This window comes from Morone saxatilis, unplaced genomic scaffold (assembly GCF_004916995.1).
Source record: "Morone saxatilis isolate NCDOM2014 unplaced genomic scaffold, NCSU_SB_2.0 Contig19, whole genome shotgun sequence".
Classification (NCBI taxonomy): domain Eukaryota; kingdom Metazoa; phylum Chordata; class Actinopteri; family Moronidae; genus Morone; species Morone saxatilis.
The window spans coordinates 6818773-6842449 of record NW_023339751.1 but is presented as its reverse complement, the minus strand read 5'-3'; the positions used below and the strand labels follow the sequence as shown (position 1 = coordinate 6842449).

The following is a 23677-nucleotide window of genomic DNA, read 5'->3' as shown; positions in this document are numbered from 1 at the left end:
GTTGCTTCCTCACCACCTTCCAAAATATCTCGCACAGCTCATCAGATGTGTGATCGACAGGTAGGCTAATGATGTAATGACACACCAGATGTTTGAGCTCTTGGTGCCATATTTAGCCACAGGAACATCTGCTGCAACCCAAGCCGTGATTGTGTGTATAGGTAAAAAAGTAGTTCCACATATTGTGTGCTGAGCATCAAACCAAGGTTGTGAAACCCAAACAGCATCTCTTACTCTTTAATGTAGGAAGCAAATAACAAATGTTTTCTGCCTGTTTTTTTCAGCACTTCTCTTAGGATCCTTTAGTTATTGGCTTAGTGAAATCCACTGAAAGACACATGTACTTGAGTACTGCTTAATAGCTTCAATCCAACATGGTGGGTATAATCCACGCAGCCACACCAAGCACCTCAAGCTCTTCTATGTATAGTATCACCTTGGTTTTTGTTTAAATATATAAGGTAAGTCGAAGCAGTGTGGAACAGTAGTAAGGAGGACATCATGTAGTATGAAATTAGGCAGGGTTATTTGGCATTTTTGAAGTAAATGAAAACAATGTTAGTTGGCATTTGTGTTGCAGATGGATACATGTTTTGGCATGATGAAGTTGAGCAGCATGTCTACTTGAATAAGTAGTGGAACAACAGAGGCTGAAACAGCAGCAGATAGTTGAGGCCTGGCAGACGGGAGGCTAAGCTCGTCACATTGCAGTCATCACTGTAGCAGCAGTGAACTCGGACACCTGGTGCTCTGTAGCCCTGGCTGTTGGCCTGACTGCAGAAAGACTTGTAGGAGCATGACTTCATCACCCCACCTGACAAACAGACAGAAATAGAAAGGTATATAGGTATATAGATTTGATTAAACTTGTTCCAATAATAAAACTGCCTGGCTGACTGATTCATTCACGTTATAAAGCTTTAGTCTTGTTTTTCATTATTGATTTGGGATTTTATCACTTTATCTGTGGGTGTCCAGTATACATATACCATATTTTATGGTTCCATCTACCATGTCTCATTTATACACAGGATGATGGCCTCTGCTGTTGCCCCACTTTTTGATAATTAACTAGAAACATTTTATGTAAAACCTCATGCAGGTTTAAATTAGTAAAACAAGTTCATTTTGTGAAGAGGAATTGTCTCAGTGCCAAGAACACATGGTGTCCTAATTAAGTATATTGATTGAATAGGAGTAGCAAAGCTCTTCATTTCCTTAAAAGCCTCAGACCCCCTGCTGACTGAGATGTGTCTCCAGACAGCAGCCTGTCCTCCATTAAACACACACACAGATACAAATAGAGTGTTATGTTTCTTCATTGTTGGTAGGAAAAAAAAAGGAGAAAGAAAGCTAGTAAAAAGAAGGGCTACTACACTGTCACTGTTGGACTCACTGTCATGGCCCACCACCACAGCACAGGCATCAGAGTAGCTGGGACAAGATTTGGAGCCTTGCCGGTTGCAGTCGTCATTGTTGGAGCCCATACAGGTATAACATTGCAGAGCCTCACCTGAAGGAAACAGAAAAGAAATACTGACACAGCACATCCTAATACGCTGACATCATGACGTACTGAAAGAAAGGAGTTTAAAGCATAGTTTTATCTTGCTGAAATGCAGTTCAGAAAAATGTAGTGTCACTGCATGAAAAACAGCAGAATTAAATGTTTTCTTTAAAAAAGTACAAGCATAATGTAATATTAAAATAAAATGTGTAATATAACTTGATTGAATGACAGTCACACAAAACCATATTATTCCAAGATTAGAAATTGTGCTCAACAGCAAGTTAATGGCAGTTAAAGGTTGCAACTGGAGCACATTTAAAGGGAAATGCAGAACCGCATACTTTAAAGCCAGCCCTATGTTTTTCTTAAACTGACCTGATGTTATTGCTTCAGTTGATGGGAACTGTTTATAATGCTAATGCAGGATTGCCCACCAAATATCTCAGTGATGGTAAAAAGAACAACTAAAAACAAGCCCTGTGTCAGATATATTGACTTCTTTCAAAGCATGAATATGCTACTTAATGCTGCTAATGTTACTGCTGCCATGTTTGTCCTTTAAAAACCCATATGACTTAGACATTGGTACAAGTGAGCCAGCTGTGGCTGCTCTGACATGGTAAAGACTGCAGTAGATTGTAGCATACTCAAGCTAACTTCAGTCCATTTATCATCAGTTCTGGTCAAGCAGTGTCTACAAGGGCCTAGACTCTGGATAGTTTTTATCCTTTATTAACACAGGATCTATGGGTTTGAGCCGTATGCACACAGAGGCATGGTGAATTCACATCTGGATGGCAGTGACAGTGATTGTACAGTTAAGAGAGAGCAATAATTACTCACTTCCTTCACACAAATCTTCCCAAACTCAGGCAAAGAATTAAATAAGTGCCCTCAGATTTAAAAAAACACATCTTTCTAACCTTCAGCTAAAGCTTCAGGAGACACTCAAATGTCTTTCTAAAGCTCTCCGGAGGAAGGAGCGGTTATTTGAGAACTAACTGACCTTTGAAATATCACTATAAAGCTTCCTTTTGAAAAAACCTTCATCCGTCTCCTAAATTCTAAAATGGCCCCTCAGAAACAGCCTTTAATGCTGCTTCCTAAGAGGATCAAACAGAGCTGGACTTATAGGAATTGCCTAAAGCTTCAAACATTCTTTGTAGCAGCACATCTCTTGTCTTGGCCATCAAAATAACCTCTTTCCACCCTAAACTCCTGGTCTTTCATCATTCAGTCATGATGATGGTGGGAGGACAGAAAAGTTGCACAGACACACGAATTGTTGTTTACACAGAGGTACAGACCAGAGTGGGGACATTTTCTAATCAAACCAGAATATGAATTACTAAAATATCAGATTTTCAGTCCTTTTTTATATATAAAAGCACAACTTGAACAGCAAAAACATGAAAACAGCAAACCAAAAATGTATTGTATGAATTTGATTAGTTGGTCTCATTTCTTTGCTTCCCATATGCCCCTCTGTATGTTAACATGCCACAGCAAATACCCCCTGCTGTTTGTAGTTGACCCCAGTCTGCACAGCCGCTCCACACACATGCTATTAGCCTCCAGGCCTATTAAGAGATTAGCTGCTGGGATTGCATGCAAGTTACAGAGGAGGGTGACAGACTGAAGGGAGGCAAAAGCCAGTAGAATTGCCATAGAAATTCACAGCAGTTCGTAAACTTGGCCTAAAAAAGTCATTATAAGGTTGTAAACTAGTCTTATTAGAGTTACATAACATGCAAGGCATTTTCTGCTGTAGTGACTGTAGTGTTTTCCTGTCCTGAAGGCTATTTTGTATAATAAATTCATTCAATAGGTTCCGGCCTCTCAGGGAAAGACTAAAATACAGAAAAAACACAAATGCAAACTACTGTTGGAAATTCAACAGTGGAAAGGGAGAAGAGCACCTGAAGGGAGACAACGAATGGAAGTCCAAATGACAGGTGGACAGAGGCTAGAGCAGAGATCTAAAGGGGGGATGAACTTGAAGATAGGAAAAGGGAGGTTATTAAAAATAAAATCCTTGTCCTTACTGTTGATTGCTAGCAGACCCAGAGAAAGCAGAAGCAGTGGACAGTACTGGACAGCTCTCATGGTGCTGGCAGTCCTCGGTCTTCCTGATCACACAATGAGAGAAGGTTGTTTGCTCCTAAAGCCCCCTGAGCTTAATCTGAGCTATCAGATGAGCTAATATCCCCCCTCCTGCACTGACCAGGAGATTACCAGCCTCTTCACTGGGACCCACAGCTCTGTGTTAATTGTCAATAGTTGCTTCTTCAGCCTGGATAGGCAAAGGAGACAATAGTAGTAGATACCTTTCACCTTAAAGACGTATGTGCTGTAGCCACACCCATCCTGAGTCTGGCTCCCTGTCCCCACCTGGTCCAATTCTTATGTCACCCTGTTGCACCAGGGCTGATCATGACGAAGCTGTTCTCTGAACTGAAGTTTATAAATCAGATCTACATTCTACATTATAGATTTTAGAAGTAAATCACTGCAACATTGCAATCCTTTAAAGCTTTGGTTCCTCACCTTTTTTTTGTCTAACGTACCCATGACATGACATATCCACTCGTTTCTTCGTACAAGACAGTATGACTGGGGTGCAGAAGCTTGATGTTGAACCATTTATCACACACAATTACAACACTTGGCATGAAAGCATGTCCTGTTCAGTAGTTAACTGGTTATTGTGGCAATAAATATATCAAATATCAACCTCACAGCAATTTGTAATTCTATTTGTGTTTATTTTCTTCCAAAATGCAAATATGTGGATAGACATGTATATTTTACTAAATTATAGTGTTTTATTGAAAAGCATCTTTCCACATACACTTTCAGAAGTATTCCCTGTGGTACACATAACCCTGATAAGGAATCACTGATCTAAAGGAAGAGAAAAGGTGACAATAAACCCAAAAACAAAGGTCTATTGCATCAGTGAACATTTAAACATAAACAAGATCACCTGTGCATGTGTATCTTGTTTCCTTATGTGGGGAAAGAACAAGAGCAAACACAGTGTGCTGTATTGCCATCTTTTATTGCACTTTGTAAGCAGATGCTGTACAGTAGCTGTGCAGAGAAGTTATTCCTCAGTGTGACACAACGACCATAGCAGGACTAGGACATATCCATCCAAAATTAAATTACTCTTGGTCACACTGAATACAGTCACGATTAGTTTGCTTTATATCAAAATAAAATCCAAAAAATAGTCCCACAATTTCATCGAGAAAGCTATGACAAGTATGACAAATATCTACAAGGTTACATGAGGGAAGCGGGCAGAGGATGACAGAATAACTATCAAAAATGCAGATGAGTCTTGGAATTTCCTACAGTATATACAAACATTAACAATACAAGTTCTTTGTTCTCTCTCACATGCAGTAAGCTAGCGTGATAGTTTGTGTTCTCTTAGTGGTGGTGTATCAACATTTTATAAACGAATCTAAGTCTCTGTTACACTTTTTCAAAATCTATCTTTCTCTTGTATTAAGAGGAGACAACAACAGGAACGGGTAAACAGTCTTCTCCCTCAGTGGCTGTCATGGCATCATTATAGATAATTTAACCCACAAACAATGCTCTCACTTTTCTCATTATCATACGCACACTCTCACACACACAGACACACTCATTAGTGATATGATACATTTTCTAAAACTTTAAACCAGACCCCTGATACAGTACGATACACTGACACATCAAAAATGTACAGAGTGATTAAGAGGAAGCCATTCCTGTGGATCCTGTATGCACAAAGTCAGTAGGAAATTTAACCCCAAGACCATTTTGGCATTCGATGTCCATCAGTCCTTGGAAGAGTGGTAAATATTCCTGATCCGCTTTCACTTTCCAAGTATTTTTTCCACTCCTCTTCTCTGTGAGATTTGGCCTGGGTGTGGTGTGGTCGCTAACTCTTCCCCATCTTGGCAATCAGCTCATCACAGATCTTCGTCAACTCCTCGATCTCTTTGTTCTGTAAAACAGTTGTTAAAATTACGATTAATATGCTTGTTTTTGGACATATTTTAATGACACTACAGTTAGTGAGAAATTCTGACTGACCTTTTGCTCCAAAGTGCGCTCCAGAGAGTCCACTTTCATCTGCTCCTTTCTCAAACTGGCCTGATAGGCGGCCTGTTCCTGCTTGGCCTTACCCCGCACTTGAGCTATCTCTGAATTGGCCCTAGAAAAGTGATACAATGAGAATTAAGTCACCTCTCCCTGACCCCCATAAGCTTGAAAAGTCTTATGAAAGCACAACCTTGCGTTTGCAAAACCAATACAGAATTAATCTTTAGAAATTTCAAACAGATGGAATATAAATAATCTACAGAAACAGCTAATTACATTGGCCTATATCCAAACATATTTCAGCTGGGAATTGAGGTATTGTGCAGTTACTGTATTGTAGTGTTTTCCCTTAGGGGAAAATAACACTTCGCCATGGTCGAACAAAGATAATGAGAGTGTGTATATACTCACTTGTCTAGTTTCTCCTCTGCATGAATCTTCAGTGCTTGATAGCGCTGTTCCTCCTTACGGACCCTGGACAGATACTCCTGAGCGCATTTCTTCAGAACCTCTTCATTCTGAAACAGAGTGGGAAATATTTTAATTACCTGCCATGAGGGTTGTCAAGCAAAATTTTAGATGACTTACGAGGCCGCTCATGCCGAAAACACTCATTACTTGTGAATAATTTGTGTGTTACTTACCTTGCGGAAGCCCTCCAGTACATCCTTCATCTTCTCATAACGTCGGAAGAGGTCGGCCAGAGACTTTTCCACGGAGTTGAGGTCAGCCAAGGCCTGATCCTTCTCCATGATCAGCTGCTGGATGGTGTGGTGGGAGAGAGACTTTTCTTTCTGGTCATCCTCTGATAGATACACACAAATATACTGTATCAGATCTTCAGTCTGTGGACAGTCTGCTGTAGGCAGTGGGCACATACACTGTTTAATGACCAACACCAAGACGCATATGCACAAACACTATATTTTTGACAATATATCACAATGGATTTGTGGTTTAGTATGATTTAACAGCATTTTATACTACACTACATGAGTATATCTGATAAACCAGTGTAGCATGCAAACAAAAACACTGAACAATGGTTAAATCAAAGAGACCATAGAGACAGAGCTGGCAGCTGGTTTGCTTGAGGGGCTTCTAGACCGTTCAGTGCTAAATGACAAAGCTCCCAGAGTATTTTAACCCCCTCTCAGCTTTCCCTTTCCTTTCCTGTCACAAGCTTAGATGACCAACCTGCTTAACTTACTATTTCTGCAACCATCCACAGTATGGAAGCAAAGTGCAGATGTGTAGGTAAAGATTTCCACTGTGCATATACACATTTAAAAAAAATAAAAATTTTGTAATGGTGTACTCAACATCAGCAACTGAGGGATTACACAAAGATCAGCTGAATGGTAAATGCCAAGAGAGCCTGTCCTTAAAAACAATATACAGGGTCTCAAACATACAGGATGAGATGCAACAAAATGGACAAACAAATGTCACTTGATGAGATGAAGAAAGTGAGCACATCTGCTCCCTTCTCTGACGGACAGAGAGACGTGAGCTGAAACAAACAAGTGAAGGACAATCCCGCAGTACTCACCTGGCATGCCTGTCAGGGTTATCAAATAGTGAGGGGCAAAGATGGGAGCAGAACAGAAAAAAAGGGACTGTGTTAAGTCAAGCTGGGAGGGCAAGACACGTGAGAGAGCCAAGTGTTAGACAGAAGCAGAGACAGATTCCTGTTCCTTTTTTGTGACGGTGCTTTAATGAGAGTAAGGAATGAAATTAGACAGGAGCGAAAATCTAATTTTCAGGAATGTCCGGAGGTGGCGTAGAAGATGAGAGGTGAGAGCAGGAATAATGCACAGAAGTGATCCTGCAGCGGAATTTAATGAGTCCAGAGAAGCCGGACTCGAGTGGGCAAAAGGTGAGCACCTCCCCCCCCCAATGGCATCAAGATTTAGTTCATGTCAATCAAACATGAAAGCAAGCACATAGCAAAGCTAGCATGTGTCGGGGGGTAAAACAATACTTAACTCACTAAAATCAGTGCCAATGGAGTAATGCACACAGAGACCTTATACAGTATAGGTTGCTCAGTTTCCAAATAATAATAATAAAGTGCAGCAAAAAGTAGTGGCAGAGGTTTGGGAAGAAAAGTAACTGGTTTGAAATCAAATTAATGTGTACTGAAAAGGGTCCAGTAACCTGTGTATTTTACATTGAACTCACCTATCATCTGTGCAATCGTCTTCTCATACTCAGCAACAATTCTCCTATGGAGAAGAAATTGTAGATCATAAGTAAATGGATGTGGTTATAGCAGACAGTATGACAAATGACTTCAATGTATACATGTCTCTTATTTTATGCAATGAATCTATTTGTTTCTAAATTAAAACATATTGCTGGATTTGGGTGGATATTAGTCAGACAGCTGCTAGAAAGTCGAGTTGAGTGAAACATTTGCTATTTTGAGATATTTTGTTAGATCTTAACAATAAACACACATTAACTGTCATCCAGCCTCCAACCTTAGAAAATTGTCTTATTAAGTAACAGCAGAGTTTTAAGTGCCCTAATCTATTCTTAGCTTTGTATTTTTTCCTTTGTGTGTCTAGTTTCCATCTGAGTCTTGTTGCTAGAAGTTCCCCCACACTCCAAGCCAAACACCAGCAGGGCCGAATAGGATGTCTTGTTTTGTGAAAAGCAGGTTGCCAGAGGTAAGAGGATTGATTAGCCATTCCTCACCCTTAGCCTCTTAGCTCCTCCTTATCCTGCGCCCAATCAGTCAAATGAAGTAAGCTTTGTTTTATCCACACTAACTGAGCTGTGGCCAGCTGGACCCACACTGACCACCTGCTGACAAGAACAAGGTCTCAGTACTGTGTATCTCTGTCTCCGTGAATCCCAATCAGCAGCCATTTATCAGACATAGATTGATCATCTGTAGCCATATTATGAGTGAAGTTAATCCCAGTTTTGAGCTATTGTCAGGCAGTTGATTGTGTATAATCCAAATGACAGCATCTCAAAGCCCCTAACACATTTTCTTATAGATATCTAACTTTTTAACTCTAAAACTTACATATATCAACTGCATCCATTCCTCTATTCTCCACCACTAACTCTCATGTTGACAGTAGGACTCAGATGGACTTCTTTAACTGGCTCTGCAGTTAACCATGGCTTTGGTTGACAGTGTAAGGGAGATAAACCAATTTATAGGTTAAATGGTGATAATGGGTGGAGTCAACAAGGCGCTTAGCACCTTTCCATTAACAAGAAACACAGGGTGGTGTTAAATCCATGCTGTAGTGTGTGGGTGGGACGTGTGATCCAAGTGTTGATGAAAACCCAAGGTGCTACTTCTTACCTCATCTCCACCACTTCCTGTCGGCTGTCTTCATACTTCCTTTGCCACTCCAGCACTTCTTTCTCCTTTGTCACAATCTGAGGAGGGTGACAAAAAAAAAACGTCAGGTAAAATTTAAGATGTTGGATTGAAGTAAATACAGTATTGATTACTTTTGGGGCACCTCTTCTCGTGCAATTCCCAGCGAGTGGTCCAGCTCTCTGGGCAGGTGGGGACTCTCCCCTTCGATGTAGCCGGTGGTCCTCGCGTACAGTGAGTTCTTGGACACGGCACTCTCTATGGGAGATGACACGTCTCTGTGCTGCTTCCGGGAGGCAAACGAGAGGAGGGAGAGGAAAGGAAACATAACTAGTTACAAACCAGACTGAGCTACACATTGGACACCCTCACCCTCTGGCCCAGACGCACATTCTCATCAGGATTCCTGAACCAAATCGCAAGGCAGCATCTAACTACATCAAAATATACCACACAGCAAAATCAATATGTAAATGAGGCAGGCTAGTGATGTTCCTGAAGACTTGGTCAGCTGCCACATGATTGGATGAAACAGTCTTCATTGCCACAGTATTAGCCAAGTGATTTGGCTGATGCTGCCCCCAGCTGAGCGGTCATGATCGCCTGCTCATCGCAGTAGCTTGAATGTGATTGGGTCCGGCATGACAGAGGGGAAGGAGGGCAGCAGTTGATACAGCAAGGGCCGCATCATAAACAGGAGAGGGAGGATAGGGTAGCAGACTGGGCAGCATTGGAAATAGATGTTAGTCTCATGTTAAAGCATATAACAACATATAGACTGGTCTTATCCGTTGGGACTAGAATTATTGTGTTACTGTAACCATTTGCCTTTTACAATTACAAAGGCTATGATGTGAGGTGAATCAGAAAATTAACAGGATTTATCATCAGATAGAGTTTGACTTTGAAGAGGTGTACTGAGAGACACTAAGAACCAAAGTATATGCATGCGTTCATGTGACCATTGCAACCTATGACAATACTCAAACAACAACAACTCTTCACCCAAAACATCCAAATGCAAAAACAATCCTCTTTTTTGTACCATTTTTGGTCCCCTAAAACTCTGCTTTGAAAGGGATTTAGTCATCCTTGGGAGAGCCGGATTATGGGAGGCTTTGATAAAAATGGTGGGGGCTCACAAGGGAGAAGTCGACTGAGAACCTAATACATAGAAAAGAGAGTAAAGTGTTTGGTCTGGCTGGAGCAGTAATTCCATTATTTCACTGAAGGTAAAGATTGGTCAAGTTTAGGTAACCATGGACCTCTCTTGCTTTTAGTTAGTCACTGACTGACCTTACCCCCCAACTTCAGTAAGATTTAATCGGAAACTCAAATCAAATCAACCCAAACTTATCCTATGGCGGTATGACTCATAGTAACTTTTAGTTAAAGCTGTCTTACAGAGACAATCCCAGAGAAATCCCCATAAAATGTCAGTACCATAAATTGGAAGTATGATAAAACAACATGTGCTACGGTGAATAATAATGTGCTATCCTTACTGGGTGCATGCTTGCTGCTGCTTTAGGGGGCTTGGGGCAAATATGAGTCACAGAAAACAACCACTGTTTCCGCAGTGGAATATAATCATGCCTCAGATTTGCTGAATGTGTGGATATTTAAAGTACTAATAATTTGATGAAACACACAGCCCCTCTTTAGGACAGAAGGCACTTTTGGGCATGTTCCTTGTACATTTTTTATTTATTATTATTTTATTGTACTTTGGTGGTGCATGTTGCCAAACAAATTTGTATGAATAAAATTACAACCAAGTAATTGTCACACAAACAGCCTGGGTGTGTGGCCCCTGAGGATCTTGGGCCCTGGGGCAGTTGCCCGCTTTGCCTGGTTGTAAATTCAGCCTCATTAGATCACGTGTCAGGTAAGCTGCAAACATTTTAGCATCACTTGCAGGAGTGCTATGGGCGAAAATCACATAGACTTAATGAAAAACTACTTAATGACAACAAAAAAGGGCAAACTGAAGACACGAGTTGAAGCCACAAAACAAAAACTACGTCAAACACAAATAACCCGGTAGTAGATGTATAAAGACTACAAAAACTAGAGATACTAGATATAACTGCAGAAAACACAACTCCCGATAAATGTACAGCGATGGTAGGCAGCAAATACAAGACCTTAAACAAAGGTCTCAGACTCTTGGACTTCTAAGGTCTACAGGAGTTTACAGTCGCAGTGTATTTAGTCAACTGTTTTGGCTCCAGCAATAGGAGGGTAAAGTGCTGAATTTCAGCTCTGATTTAAAGGGATTTACATCTAATTGGGTAAAACGAAGGAATTAAAGCCCTTTTGCTTGGGGGGTATTATGCATTAAAGGGTTGTGATTTGTCATCTTAACCAATGTAGATGTAGATGTGAACACATTTAATCACTTTTAAAGCTGAAAATCAGCACTATCACCTCATAGTTATTTCAAATCCAGTGTGCCAAAAACAATGACAACGTTTTTCAATACTTGCACTGCACTGTAGCTGGACTAGGACAAGGACAGATCACTGGGGCACAATGTTACTCTTACTTTGAGTAAGGGTGAACCGTTGATATTCCACCGACGAGTGCTGGGTTTCTTGAGTCGAGACTGCAAAATGTGCGGGACAACAGCATGAGACACGGAAAGACAGAATACCGGGAAGCGCCTGCCTTGCTCTTACGAGAGTTTTTCCACTGACTGACACCTACCTGATGTATCTGTGTGTTAGTGCTGTTAGTCTGGGAAAAAAATCAAATCACAAAACAAGAATGTGACTGGGATTTGGGGTGATGATAGAAAAGCATCAACAAATACATCTGGGAGAGTTATAACCATATAATTCCTCAGCTGCTGGTATTAAGTCTAGGGTGAGACATTCCCAGTCACATTCATGCTCATGTACAGTAAGCCTCTCATGAACAGGCAACATGCATGTTGCCCAACATGCATAATAAAGGCAAAGGGACTAGGAAGGCACAGCACTCTGTTCCTGAGGAGTCAACCTGGAAGAGCTCGCTGCAAGTCGGGGTGGGAGCTGGACACATTAAGCCATGTTAGAGATTTCAAATGTGGGGACTGAAGAGGTGGTAGGACTGCGGATGTAAGCGGTGCAGCCACCATGTTGATAAGGCCATGAGTTCAGTCACACTCACAATGGTGTGTTTAGGGAGGGGGGGTAGGCAGGCTGAGACACACTCATGCACGCACACTACAGTCACGCACACGTGCATTTCACACACACCTGCTCTTCCGGCACTCATTCAAACAGCTTTCCTCTCACACACTTTCTCACACACACACTTGCGTACAGCAGGTGCAGAACTCAACGCAGTACCTGGGGGGTTACAGTAGAGAGGGAGGGGCACTGAGAGATGTTTTTGGCTACCTGCAGAGCCTCTATCCTCAGGGCAGCAAGCACCAGCTCCTCCTGGGCCGCACACATGGTGGGTGGGGTAGGGGGAGCGGATTGATGGATTTCAGTGGTAAGGGAGGGGGATTGCGGCCCAAGGATGAGAGAGCAAAGGGAAAACATACAGAAACTTGAGTTGAGGGCACACCCTTGCTGCTGTCTACATTTTACACTCCATCAATCTATTTTACACAGTGAGCTAAAAAAAAAAACTGCAACTTAAGTATGAGGAGGAAAATGAAAAGGCAGGATGTAGGAAGGACACAATGGAAATAGCTTTCATACAAAAACACACAGAATCATATATCAGGGACACAAATGGGCCACCAGAGTCAAGGCCTGTAAGGTTTATCAAGAGGGGTCAATGCGTGGTCTGTCAACACACCTGTAGTTTTTGGGCGAATGCGGTGGGGTTGGTCTCAGCCAGGTCAGGCTCCAGGTACTGCAGGGGGTCGTCACACTCAGACAGCCTGTCTAACAGGGGCATGGCCAGAGCCTCCACAGGGGCCTCCACAGGGCCCTGGCTAAGGGGCTACAGGGGCACCGGGAGGAGTAGGCAGAGGGCAGGGAGGAGGGCAGGGGTCAGCATGGCAAAGCAAGCGCTGAGTGTTTGAGTGGCAGCATTGGGAGCTAAGTCACTGAGTTCAAGCTGGGAACCTAGTGTGGCGAACTGGCTATGTGTTATCAGTGACAAGGCTTTAATGAGAATCACTATGACTGATGCCGCTTACATTGGAGGGCCATGTGCAGTGTGGCACACTCCCCCTTGAGACTAAATAATGACATAATGTAAATGTGACAAAACTGACAGGTTCTTCTTACATGATGGTGACAAGACACAGAAATGACAGTGATTTTCTTTTTTCACACCACATGTGATAACTTCTCACTGAGTATGAAACTTCACAAAACGCATTTGGCTCACCTGCTCATCCCTCTCTATGCTCTGTGTTCGGCTGAGTGCTTCACTTTCTCTCTTTCTGCCCTTGTCCCCAGTAGAGCCATCTGGACCAGGCCGGGAGCTCAGCACCGGTGTCTTTATACCCGCTGTTATCTGGGCTTCCATCTCCTCAAAACTCCTGCACCAAGTGAGGGAAGGAGGAAGAGGAAAGAGAGAGCGGGAGAGAGAGGGACATGGTATGCAAAGTACTGTATATGATGGATGACAGTGTTAATGAAAATAATTGCAGGAGCAGCTGATCTGCATGCTTTATGGATCACAATTAGCAAACTAGATATACCAGTAAAGCACTTCCTATAAAAGTGAACATACAATGTATCTAATATTGCAAAGTAACTATACATATATATATATATATATAAACATATAGTAGTAGTAGGGGAGTGTTGTACCCTGTGCAGGGAGAGCTGGGCTCGGATCCATGTGCATTCTTGGTTAAGTTGTCAGATACTGAGTCCAACTTCAGGTACAAAGATGGCTTCTTCACAGACAATGGCTACAAGACACACGAGAATAAAGAAGAATCTATCAAATTTTTCTTTGTTTTTGGTGGTCAATATAACATATCACACATAAAACATACCACTATGAATAAAGAAAGCAGCAAAGATTTGATACATTCTTCTGAATAACATCGAATACTCACAGGCGAAGAGGAGCCAATCTTCTCCATGTACTCAATTTCATAGTCTTGCACTGACATAGAAAGACAAAGCAAAGTTTGAGATGCAGAAGCCAAACTGTAGAAACAGTTGAGCCAGTGTTGAGCTCTGCACTGATGGGATCAGAAGCTGAGGCAGGGCTGTTCGTTATTTCATGTCTGACCCAGATGGGTTGAGCCACACAGCCTCTGGAAAGAGGTTGCTCTTCTGGAGGTCAGAGGACAGTAGAGAACTGGGCCAGCAGGGTTATTTCATTCCCACAACAAAAATCAATAACGTTGCTGGATGACTGAAGAGTAAAGTGGCTGATTGCTGTACATGACAGTTTATCCGAACACAAGCATTGAATTTCCTTTGAGCACCGCCTGTCTGTGGTATGCTTTGATCTCTGCTAGCTTTTATTTGGACACAGGTGGCTGGAGGTACAAAGAGGAAGCAAAGAGAGTCAGACAGCTAAGCCTCACCTGGAGCCTGATGAGGAAGACTGTTCTCATTAACAAAGGAGGTAAGGTCACATGGCTGAGGGAAGTCTTGTTGGTCAGAGTTTAAATCTGCATCCATGTCGTGCAGGGCTGCCCACTTATGACTGGTGGAGGAAGCCAGCTTCTCCTCATCTGTGGCATGGTCGTCTTGTGGGTGGAGGGAGGAAGGTTCATCTGAGGGCGTAGGATCCTGCAACACAAAGGAGACGGCAGTGAGAGGGTCAGATGGGAGACAGAGAAATACAAGCAGACAAAAGTGAAAAAGAAATGGAGAGGCAGATCAGGCACGCACCTGGGATGGGTCAGACAAAGGGGATTTCTTTGGCGACCTTTTCACTCTGAAAGTATTACTGAGAAAAAAGAAAAACGCTCAGTCATTAAAGATCCAGAGTCACTCATCGGCTTTAGTATTAGAACCAAAATTAACTGTCTAACATAATTTGCTACATATCTCAAACATGTATAGTCACAAACTCTAAAATGTGAAACTGGTTGGGCACATTTGCTTTTGCAGAAAATGACAATATCGTTTGCATAGAGCAGCCTTACCATATGTGTAACAGATCTACTTACTGGAGGTCTATGTGTGGCTGAAATGAACAGAGCTGTGAAATGTTTCTGAAGAGGTCTGAATCTATAGTTAGTCACTAATCATTACAGAGTTGTGGTAAATGAATGTTATGTTATGAATAGTTGACTTTTCACAGAAACAGACACATAACACAGATCCAAGACAGGAATGTATTTGGTAATGTAGCAGGTTAGTACGGACATTGATGCAAACGTTATTGATTACTCTAGATTGACTGTTGGTGGAAGGTGTTTACTTTTGTTACACAGCAATTGTAAAGAGCTGAAAGTCCTTGTATAGCAATTTACAACAACTTTTAGGAAGTGTCTCCTAATTTATCTCTAAATTTAATGGGGAAAATATATCTGATAGATCTGAGCTGGTTCTTCAGTGGGTAAAATATCTGCACCCTGTCACAAATAAACATCTTCGGTGTTTCATGGTTGTGTGTTTTTAACTGAATTCATTCGGAATCAGTATAAATTGGATGATAACAAAAAAAAAACTATATTTATCTATTTAAGTATAATCATTATTACTATAGATAGTTTTAGCTTTTTCAACAGTAGTCAACAGTGAACACAAGAGGGAGCACAAGCACCTCCTTTGTTGCACACTTGCACTTTGACACAGTGGCAACTATCACAGATAATTTGATATGTTATCAACTTTAGTAGAAACAAGGTAATGGCACATTGTACCATATAACAATGTAAATAACATTTCCTCAATATTTACACTAGAATATCTTTAAAATGTTATTTTTTTTTAAAGTGACTGCTACAACTAGCAAACACAACAAACTTCAACACCTCAGCATATGTTAAGTTTGTCTTAGTCATTCAACAGCACCTCATTGAGCGCTGCTGCACTGACCTCTGTTGGTAGAAGGTTTTAAGCCCAACCACGTAACACCTTCGTGCACTTTGCTGTATTTCACTAAATGGCTACACAAGTAGAATTCTCCGCCTGTGTGTAGTAACCTTTACATTTCTGTTTAAATGCTCTTTGTACATTTTACGCTACAATAATTGTACTATGATGTTTTTCAGTTGGCACTTTCAACTAACAAAACCAAAAACAGTAGTAGTAGCAGTAAAAATGAGCTTAAAGTATAAATAAATAGTTTGATAGTGGATTGTGATGTTTCTGTTAACAGGAAGAGGGACCACAAGGCAACATGCAGCTTTTAAAGGAACCATGTGGAATTAGGGGTCAAAAAGGGTGGATGGTCGTGTTGTCCCTGTACTTACAACAGACAACATAGAGAAGACACACCCCTGGACTTCCTGTGACATATGGGAATACACAGACACAGGTGACAGAGAGACAGACAGAGGACACTGGCATAATAGACAAGAGGACCACGTACAAACATAGACTAACCTAAAAAGAAAACCTTACCAGAGATGCAGACATCCCTACACATGAATACAATATTCTGTGAGAGTAGACATAAATGTATGGTCCCGTAGTAATAGACTTTGAACTTACGATTTGATTGGAGTTTTCTTCTTCTTGGCAGGTTTGTTCTGATTTTGGTCCTCCAGTTCTCCAATGTTGTCATTGTCATTTTCATTGTCATAGTCATTGGATGACAGTTCAAAGGAGGTAGAGGCCTTAGGAGGGGAGTTAGCCATCTTATTGGAGGATTTGAAAGGGTCTACAGAGTCATCAAAGTTACTGGGGTCAAAGCTATAAGATGGCCTCGATAGCTTTGGGGAGTTGGAGATGCCTTTCTTAGAAGTAAATGGATTGAAGTTTGGATCATCCCACTTGTCAGGTTCAAAGCCGTAAGACGCTTTATGAACAGGGATTTCGTCCTCGTTGCCATTGTGGGTAGCTGGAGGATCATTGTCCAGCTTTTCCACCTGTGCTGGAGGGGCCTTCTTCAGCCCGAGCTTTGGTTTCCTAAGAGGCATCTTGCCACCGGGCTTCTTGCCCAATTTTTTGGGTGGGGGAGAGGCCTGGTGTGAAGCCTCACCGCTCTCCTCAGAGTAGTCAAACTCCAGCCTTACTGACTGACGTTTGGGGATGATGGGTTGCTCTTCAGGGTTTGTGATTGGCTCTTCAAGGGGAGCTGGTGGACACGGCTCCACAACAGAGACACAAGAACTCTCTGGAGGGGTGGCAATGGGGGCACACACAGGACCTTTACGACCCAGAACAGGGGAATTGGCAATTTTACTACCTCCAGTATTGAAAGGGTCTATGTTCTCAAAATTATCTGGATCCCATTTGTAGGAGGTACTAGGGGGGATGGGGGATTCGTCTTCGCCTGTTGGACTACCAGGAAGAGGGGTCTCCTCCTGGCACAAGGGTAAGAGCGGGATGACAAGGCTCTCCTCTTGGCTGATATGATTGGTCTCCTCCGGCAAAGGAGGAGGAGTCTCCACACGGGTCTTCCTGGTCCTTCTGAGGGTTCCTCCAGGGCTCGGGGTTGCAGATCCTCCCTCTGCGTCCTCCTGAGTCTGGAGAGGGTTGGCAGTTCGAGGCTTTGCCCGCTTCTTGATCTCTGGGGTGCTGCCAGATGAGGCTGGCCTTGGACTCTCTGGGTTGGAATTTTGTCTGAGCAGAGGCTTCTTCTTTACAGACCCAGAGCGGATTTTCTTGGGCCTGTGAAGTGTCCCTGGGGCACTCTCAGTCCCCACACTGAAGGATTCAGAATGTGGGTGAAAACCTCCCGCTGTTGATCCGTCCAACAGACCAGCGCTGTCTAGTTCTCCTCCCTGGAGGCTGAGTGACCGGGTCAGAGTGTGACTTGTTACATCTGTAGCAAAAACCTCTATGTTGTAGGTGCCACTGGCTGCAATGGGCTTGTCCTCATCAAAAACAATGGACGGTGAACGGCAAGGTGCTACACCTGAAGTCAAGTCAGAGGCAGGATCAGTAACTGAGGTCTCTGCTTCTGCAAAAGATGGAGAGACATAATGTAAAGAGGTTTTATTCAGCTATTAAAAAGGTGAAATCAAAATTAAATGAAATTGGGATTAATATACATTTTAACTGGTGTTGGGGTGAGATGCAGGTGTGATCATGGAAGCCTGCATGGAGATAAAAGCTGCAGCTGGTTTCTTAGACTGAGACAAATTTGCTATAAATAATTCAATAAGAGTCTCTCAGTTGGATAGAAGGCCATGAAAAATAACCCCAAGAGAGAGGGACTGATCTTATTGGTCAGCCTTTCCTAGATACCCAAAAAGCCTCAGTTTTGTGCAGCAGAGATACTTGTCTCAGCAAACAAAGCCAGATGTAAAACGCTGTTTTATTCCACTAGGTGGTGCAACAAGACTTTCGTTTCACCTGCTTTTTTACAACAGTGTAACAGCATCACTGTATAAGCGCTAAGCCCACATCATGGCAAAAATCTAGAATAGTACCTTTGTCATCCAACGGTAGTTGCTGGATTTGGGGCTCGGTAGGAGAAGCAGCCTTTACTGGAGTTGTAGATTCAGGGGTTTCAAATGCTCCATCAGAGTCTGAGCTCCTACAACAAAAGATAAGGACACATTAAGACAAAGCTGCTGTGAATCAGACTGAGATCACTTGAACTGTTACGACTCTAGCAACTGTATCAGGATCACTGACGTCAGTGCGAGGGTGAGCTAAACTCCATCAGACACATCAAAAGGACACATTTATTTTCCAAGTAAGCAGCTCGGATATCATTCTTTAAAACAATATGTGTAAACATGTTATCATACAGAATCAATAAGGGAAGCATTTGGCTGTGGGTTTCCGTTAGGAAGCGCAGCAGCCCCAGGCTAGTATGTGTTTCTGTTTTCATCCTTGTAGACCTTTATGGCTACAAATGAAAACGCTGAATCTGCAGTGAGGTGACATATAATGACCCATCTGAGACACAGATATACCCCACGTCATACACACATGCCTACCACAAGATCTGAAAAAAAGCACAGCTATGAAACAGACTGAGAGGAACACTGAGCCAGAAACAGAGAGAACACCAATTTCTGCATGACAATAGGCTGTATATAAAAATATAATTAATATTAATAGGTCTTTCTCAGCTCCATACACACACACACATAGCCAAGCTCATCAGACAACCTGACTACCAAGATCCATGCTCTGTTGATCAATGTATTATCTGACGGTTTGTGGCCCCAGCCTCCCATCCCGTCTCACCTCTGTCTGACCGGCCCTCCCGCAGCCCTGATCATGTTGTCATGACGTGAGCCCCAGGAGAGACGCCTGAAGAGCCCAAAAGCCGGATCCGAGCCTGGGCTGTCCCCGTCTCCTGCCCCTCCCAGCAGTGTGTCCCAGCCCCAGCGAGCCCACTGCAGAGGAGACAGAGCCTGCCACGCACTCACTGCCATGGCTGCCGGCAGGCTGCACCTCACCGCACCACGATGCTACTGCCTGACACACAGGTAGACGCCCACCGCCTCTTCCTCAGATGATGACTAAGACCACCAGATCCAAAATTTCCTCTGCTTTCTCTCTACAGCCTAATATCCAGATCTCTTTTTTTCCAGTCTACAATCTTATTCCTTTCACGTTGCTGCTCTTTGTCATGTAGCCATATCAGTCGGTCTCCACTCCTCCCCACTAGGAAATGATGCCTCCCAATCTAAATGAGACTGGCTGCAGAAGCCCAGCGCCTGCATACTATATATTCAGGCACTCTCTCTCTCTCCCTCTCTCCGAGCCTTCATCCCCGTACTTTCCTCCTCCCTCCACCTCTCTCGCTCCTGAACCACACAGAAGAAAAGGCAGTCTATTGCCCACTAGCTGAACCTGTTCTAAAAAGCTTGCTCATTACTTATACCACCACATCTGGTATATAGTTGTCCCTATCATAGTGTCCTTTTCTGCCTAAATTAATGAAGAAAATTGACACACTTTTTTGGTCAATACAAAGACACACCCAGATTTTGCTCTACAAACCCAGGTCATTTTCACAGACACACTGAAACTTAAGAAACATATCTTTTGATAACTACTGATACCTGAAAAGATATTGCTGTGAGTATGTGTGCGTATAAGAGATGGTTTTTGGACAGTATAATGAAAGCTTCTTTCTCTCTTCGTCGAACAACATAAAATGGTGATAAAAACACACAGGATCCCCACAGTTAAATGACACCTCCAAGTCTATACACTATATTGATCCTGCAGATCTATAAGGATTCACCTCAAGGCATTGCGAGGCCATTCAGCATCTTGTGGCGTTCCTTTATCACAGACACACGCAAACATGGATGAGATAAAAGCAGCAGTAGCATGAAAGAGGTGGTGGGGCCTGAAACACAATCTAGCCATCAATATGGTCGATGTAACAAAAATTCAGAGCTGAGACATTAGTGTTTATAGAGGAGGCTGGTTATAAATGTCTTTTGCTGTCATAGTCAATATGTTCACTATCCCAGGGGTCAAATAACAGCAGAGATGGAGGTTCCTCTAGGCCAACAATATGGCAGGAATAACATATTCTACTTACACTGCAATGTGTGCCACTGACAAATATGAAAAATTCATCAGGCTACACAAAAGCAGTACTTACCATGTTATAGCAAACGGGGTACAAAATGATAAGTTGTTTAATCTATATCAAGTCTGATATTTCCTCAGATCAAATGCTCTTAAAAACACCACCATTACTTTCAGGGTGGTGGGAATCAAAATGAGACAACACATGGCCCAGAAGGGAGCCAGAGCTATAATCTGTCTGAGGGTCCAGTGTGTCCCAGCAGGATAAGACTGGTCTCCCTGAAGATCCATCTGGATCAAGTGACTGGGAACCAGGATCATAGTGTCAGATGGTCGGAGAGGCATTGACACAGACAGCTCCAAGGACAGGACTCACTTACAGAGTGTAATAAACAAAGACCAAATAAGCAACAACACGCCAAGCTGAATATATTGAAATAAAACTACTCAATGAATTAATCTACACCTACCTACTAAGAGATTTAGCTCTCTGGAGATTTTGTTCTGATGTGTAGCAATGACATTAGCACATAAAAACTGCTGCTTCCAGAATGGATGGAAATAAAACTGAAAACACTGAAACCATATGGTAATTAGGGCTCATTTCAGTGTGCTGATTATGTCCTTGCAGAGGACATTTTTCATGTGACTGCAAACAGTGTGTTGCTATGGTAACTGGAGGTTGTTCCCGCCATATGTTCCACTATGGTGGAGGAAATAAAACAGTGTGGCTGGATGCACGCGGGCCAACACACACACACACAACTGAGGCTTGTCTAACCAACAAGGTCCAGTGATGTGTTATGTATGAGTACATATATGAATACAAATAAAGGCACATTGCAGATTTACAAGGCAAGCGGCTGCTGCATCAGCATCATTCAGCTCACGGGCCATAAATTGGTTTAACTGAAAAACTAAAAACAGGACCCATTTTGTTTATTCTACACTTAAATTCCTCTCAGAATGGTTATTATTGATCACCATTATTCAAATTTAAACAAATGGTATGTGATAAACATGAAATCATGCACTGAAAGGAGGATAAAAATCAATCTGGGAATGCCTTTTGTGTTAATGCAAGCACATCTTCAGCAGCTCTTATGTTACCTAGTTGCAGACAAAACATAGAAAGAGGAAAAGCAGCGTGTGGGTGAGCAGTTAGGCTATGGGGGCGAATAGAAACAAAGAGAGCAGTTAATAGCAACCTCTCACAGGCTGAGATGACTGCCTGGAGACAGAAACTCTGCAGCATGAGGCAGGGAGAAGCTGCATTTCAGACAGCCAGACGTGTCTGTGCTTCCAGCCAAATCCAACTCAGCCTGTCTAAACAGCTTTCACAGTGCTGGAGGTAGAGCCATCGCCAGCCCCGGGGAAGAGGGGGATATTGGCCTACACTGACACGTAAACCTTACACCACCTGTCTGTCCAAAAAACTAAAGAAATTAAGATGTTGTGCATTGCAAATGAAGATAGGTACTTCTGTTTTTTGCTAGATTTGATGTCACTATTAATGAGTGGTAAGGAGGCAACTGTGATTAGGTGAAAGCTGGTGGAAAAAAACAAGACGAAGGGAGGGATGAATGAAGGCAGGCTGCTGGTCTCTGAGCAGCTGTGTGATTAGCCTAAACGCTGCCGCATACTCCCTTCATCGTCTCTCAGTTGTCAAACACCTCTGTCTGGGCACGATATGTCATTTATCTCTTTCCATTCCACCCCTCCTTTACCTGCTCTATCTCTACAATTCATCATTCCTTTGTTATCATCTCCTCGTTTAGCAACCCCATCCCTCTCGGCTGTTTTGGAGCTTTCAATATCAGGTTGCTGTTGTGGTGTGCATTTTGGGCATTAAAGAATCAACAGCCTGTCTGTCAGACAAAAAGGGAAAGTCCAGCAGCTTTAGTCTGACATAGGCTGTTGTCAGCAAAAAGTGGGCTATGTGGTAATGCTTTCAAAAACTTTCAAAACTATCAAATGTTACTGCCAAAACAATGATAAATGAATAAACTGTATCCATTAAATTTGATTATATCATTGTGATCATGGTATTGGGAAGTACATTTTTTTACAGCACATATTTTTACTATATGATAATAACGGTAAATTTCTCTTTTGTTCGATATTATGAAAATAATATAACAATAAAATATGGAATATGTGTTTGTCCCCCATTACACTGTATAAAGTCTATGGTCTCTCCTATAGGGAAGAAAAGAAGAGACCAACAGAGGGAGCTCACGTGCTTTCATCCCCCAGAGGAATGAATGTCTGGATACAAAGCATTACATCATAGGCACTGTACACCCTGTGAAAACACCACAACAACCTATTTTAATTTTACAAGAGCCTCTCCAGTTTCTACCCAGATGTGAAGTGGTGAGCAGGGAGCAACTTCTAGAGGTTTGGTAATGGGAAAAAGGCACAAAGAGGCTGTGTCCTCTGCAAATGATTCTTCAACCTCAGGAAATGAAATCTTATGGAGAATCACTCTGCACCTTCTGCGGGTCATATAAACAGAACCTGAGAGAAAAGTGTTTTTCTCAAAGAGCAGATGTCTTTGCAGTTTCTGTCTCCCGTCTCCATCCAGGACTGATGTCAGCTCCAATCAGCAAAAACCTCCCCCTTGAAGCTGGTATCCCTTTGTCCAAGAAATCCACTCAGTCTCAAAAACAAAGAAGAGTGTCAGACTAAGATAATCTCTATATGTGTAATACCACATCTAGCCTAATCTGAGACTGACTGCAAGCAGATGGCACATTAAACAACAACAGGCCAGATCTGTAAGTAAGGGCTCCAGCAAGGAGGGGGTTAAAATATCTCTCCATTTTGATGATGAGATCAGACGCTAGGTTAATTCAGATTACTGCAAGAAAGGCACAGGAGAGAGAGGCAGAGTATCCCAACCCCCCATGAATACAGACAACAACACAACCTGGACTCTTATTTTAGATTTGATAATAGAATGAGACTAAACATTACCTTGAGCATAAACATAATTTGGTCCATTATCTAACACTTAACACTTTCAAATCAGAGCCCTACAGTGATTTGATGTGTGAATGCTTTATATACTGTAAGTGTTTTGAACTTTGAACTATTATTATTATTATTATTATTATTATTATTATTATTATTATTATTATTATTATTATTATTATTTATTATTCATAAAGCCTTATA

The 23677-nt window shown here is 42.2% G+C and overlaps 2 protein-coding genes across 5 annotated transcripts in view; both read right to left on the bottom strand.

The window, feature by feature from the left end:
- Nucleotides 1–620: 620 nt before the first annotated feature.
- On the bottom strand, nt 621–3616 carry ly6pge (lymphocyte antigen 6 family member pge). Its single transcript, XM_035663793.1, has 3 exons — nt 3556–3616; nt 1397–1513; nt 621–814 (listed from the first exon to the last, which is right to left on the bottom strand). Exons 1-3 carry the CDS (start codon nt 3614–3616, stop codon nt 621–623), a joined length of 372 nt encoding a protein of 123 aa, XP_035519686.1.
- Nucleotides 3617–4552: 936 nt separating this feature from the next.
- The window catches only part of tacc2 (transforming, acidic coiled-coil containing protein 2), a 48200-nt gene continuing 29075 nt past the window's right edge, over nt 4553–23677 (bottom strand). For 3 of the 4 annotated variants that reach the window (XM_035662912.1, XM_035662915.1, XM_035662913.1), the window contains exons 9-24: nt 18424–18530; nt 16538–17951; nt 14765–14822; nt 14455–14662; nt 13975–14024; nt 13721–13824; nt 13293–13446; nt 12753–12899; nt 12293–12385; nt 9103–9240; nt 8940–9016; nt 7796–7839; nt 6256–6416; nt 6023–6129; nt 5603–5723; nt 4553–5513 (exon numbers count right to left, since the gene is read on the bottom strand). In XM_035662912.1, the coding sequence (XP_035518805.1) occupies nt 5448–5513; nt 5603–5723; nt 6023–6129; nt 6256–6416; nt 7796–7839; nt 8940–9016; nt 9103–9240; nt 12293–12385; nt 12753–12899; nt 13293–13446; nt 13721–13824; nt 13975–14024; nt 14455–14662; nt 14765–14822; nt 16538–17951; nt 18424–18530 (3049 nt within the window). In that variant the 3' untranslated portion in view covers nt 4553–5447. The remainder of the gene's footprint in view (nt 5514–5602; nt 5724–6022; nt 6130–6255; nt 6417–7795; nt 7840–8939; nt 9017–9102; nt 9241–12292; nt 12386–12752; nt 12900–13292; nt 13447–13720; nt 13825–13974; nt 14025–14454; nt 14663–14764; nt 14823–16537; nt 17952–18423; nt 18531–23677) is intronic. The other variant, XM_035662916.1, reaches the window with a different exon arrangement.

Coding starts and splice junctions, on each gene's coding strand:
- ly6pge (XM_035663793.1), bottom strand. CDS start 3,616: ATGAGAGCTGTCCAGTACTGTCCACTGCTTCTGCTTTCTCTGGGTCTG. Junction 1,514..3,555: donor GGGTCTGCTAGCAATCAACA/GTAAGGACAAGG, acceptor TGTTTCCTTCAG/GTGAGGCTCTGCAATGTTAT. Junction 815..1,396: donor TGTGGTGGTGGGCCATGACA/GTGAGTCCAACA, acceptor TCTGTTTGTCAG/GTGGGGTGATGAAGTCATGC.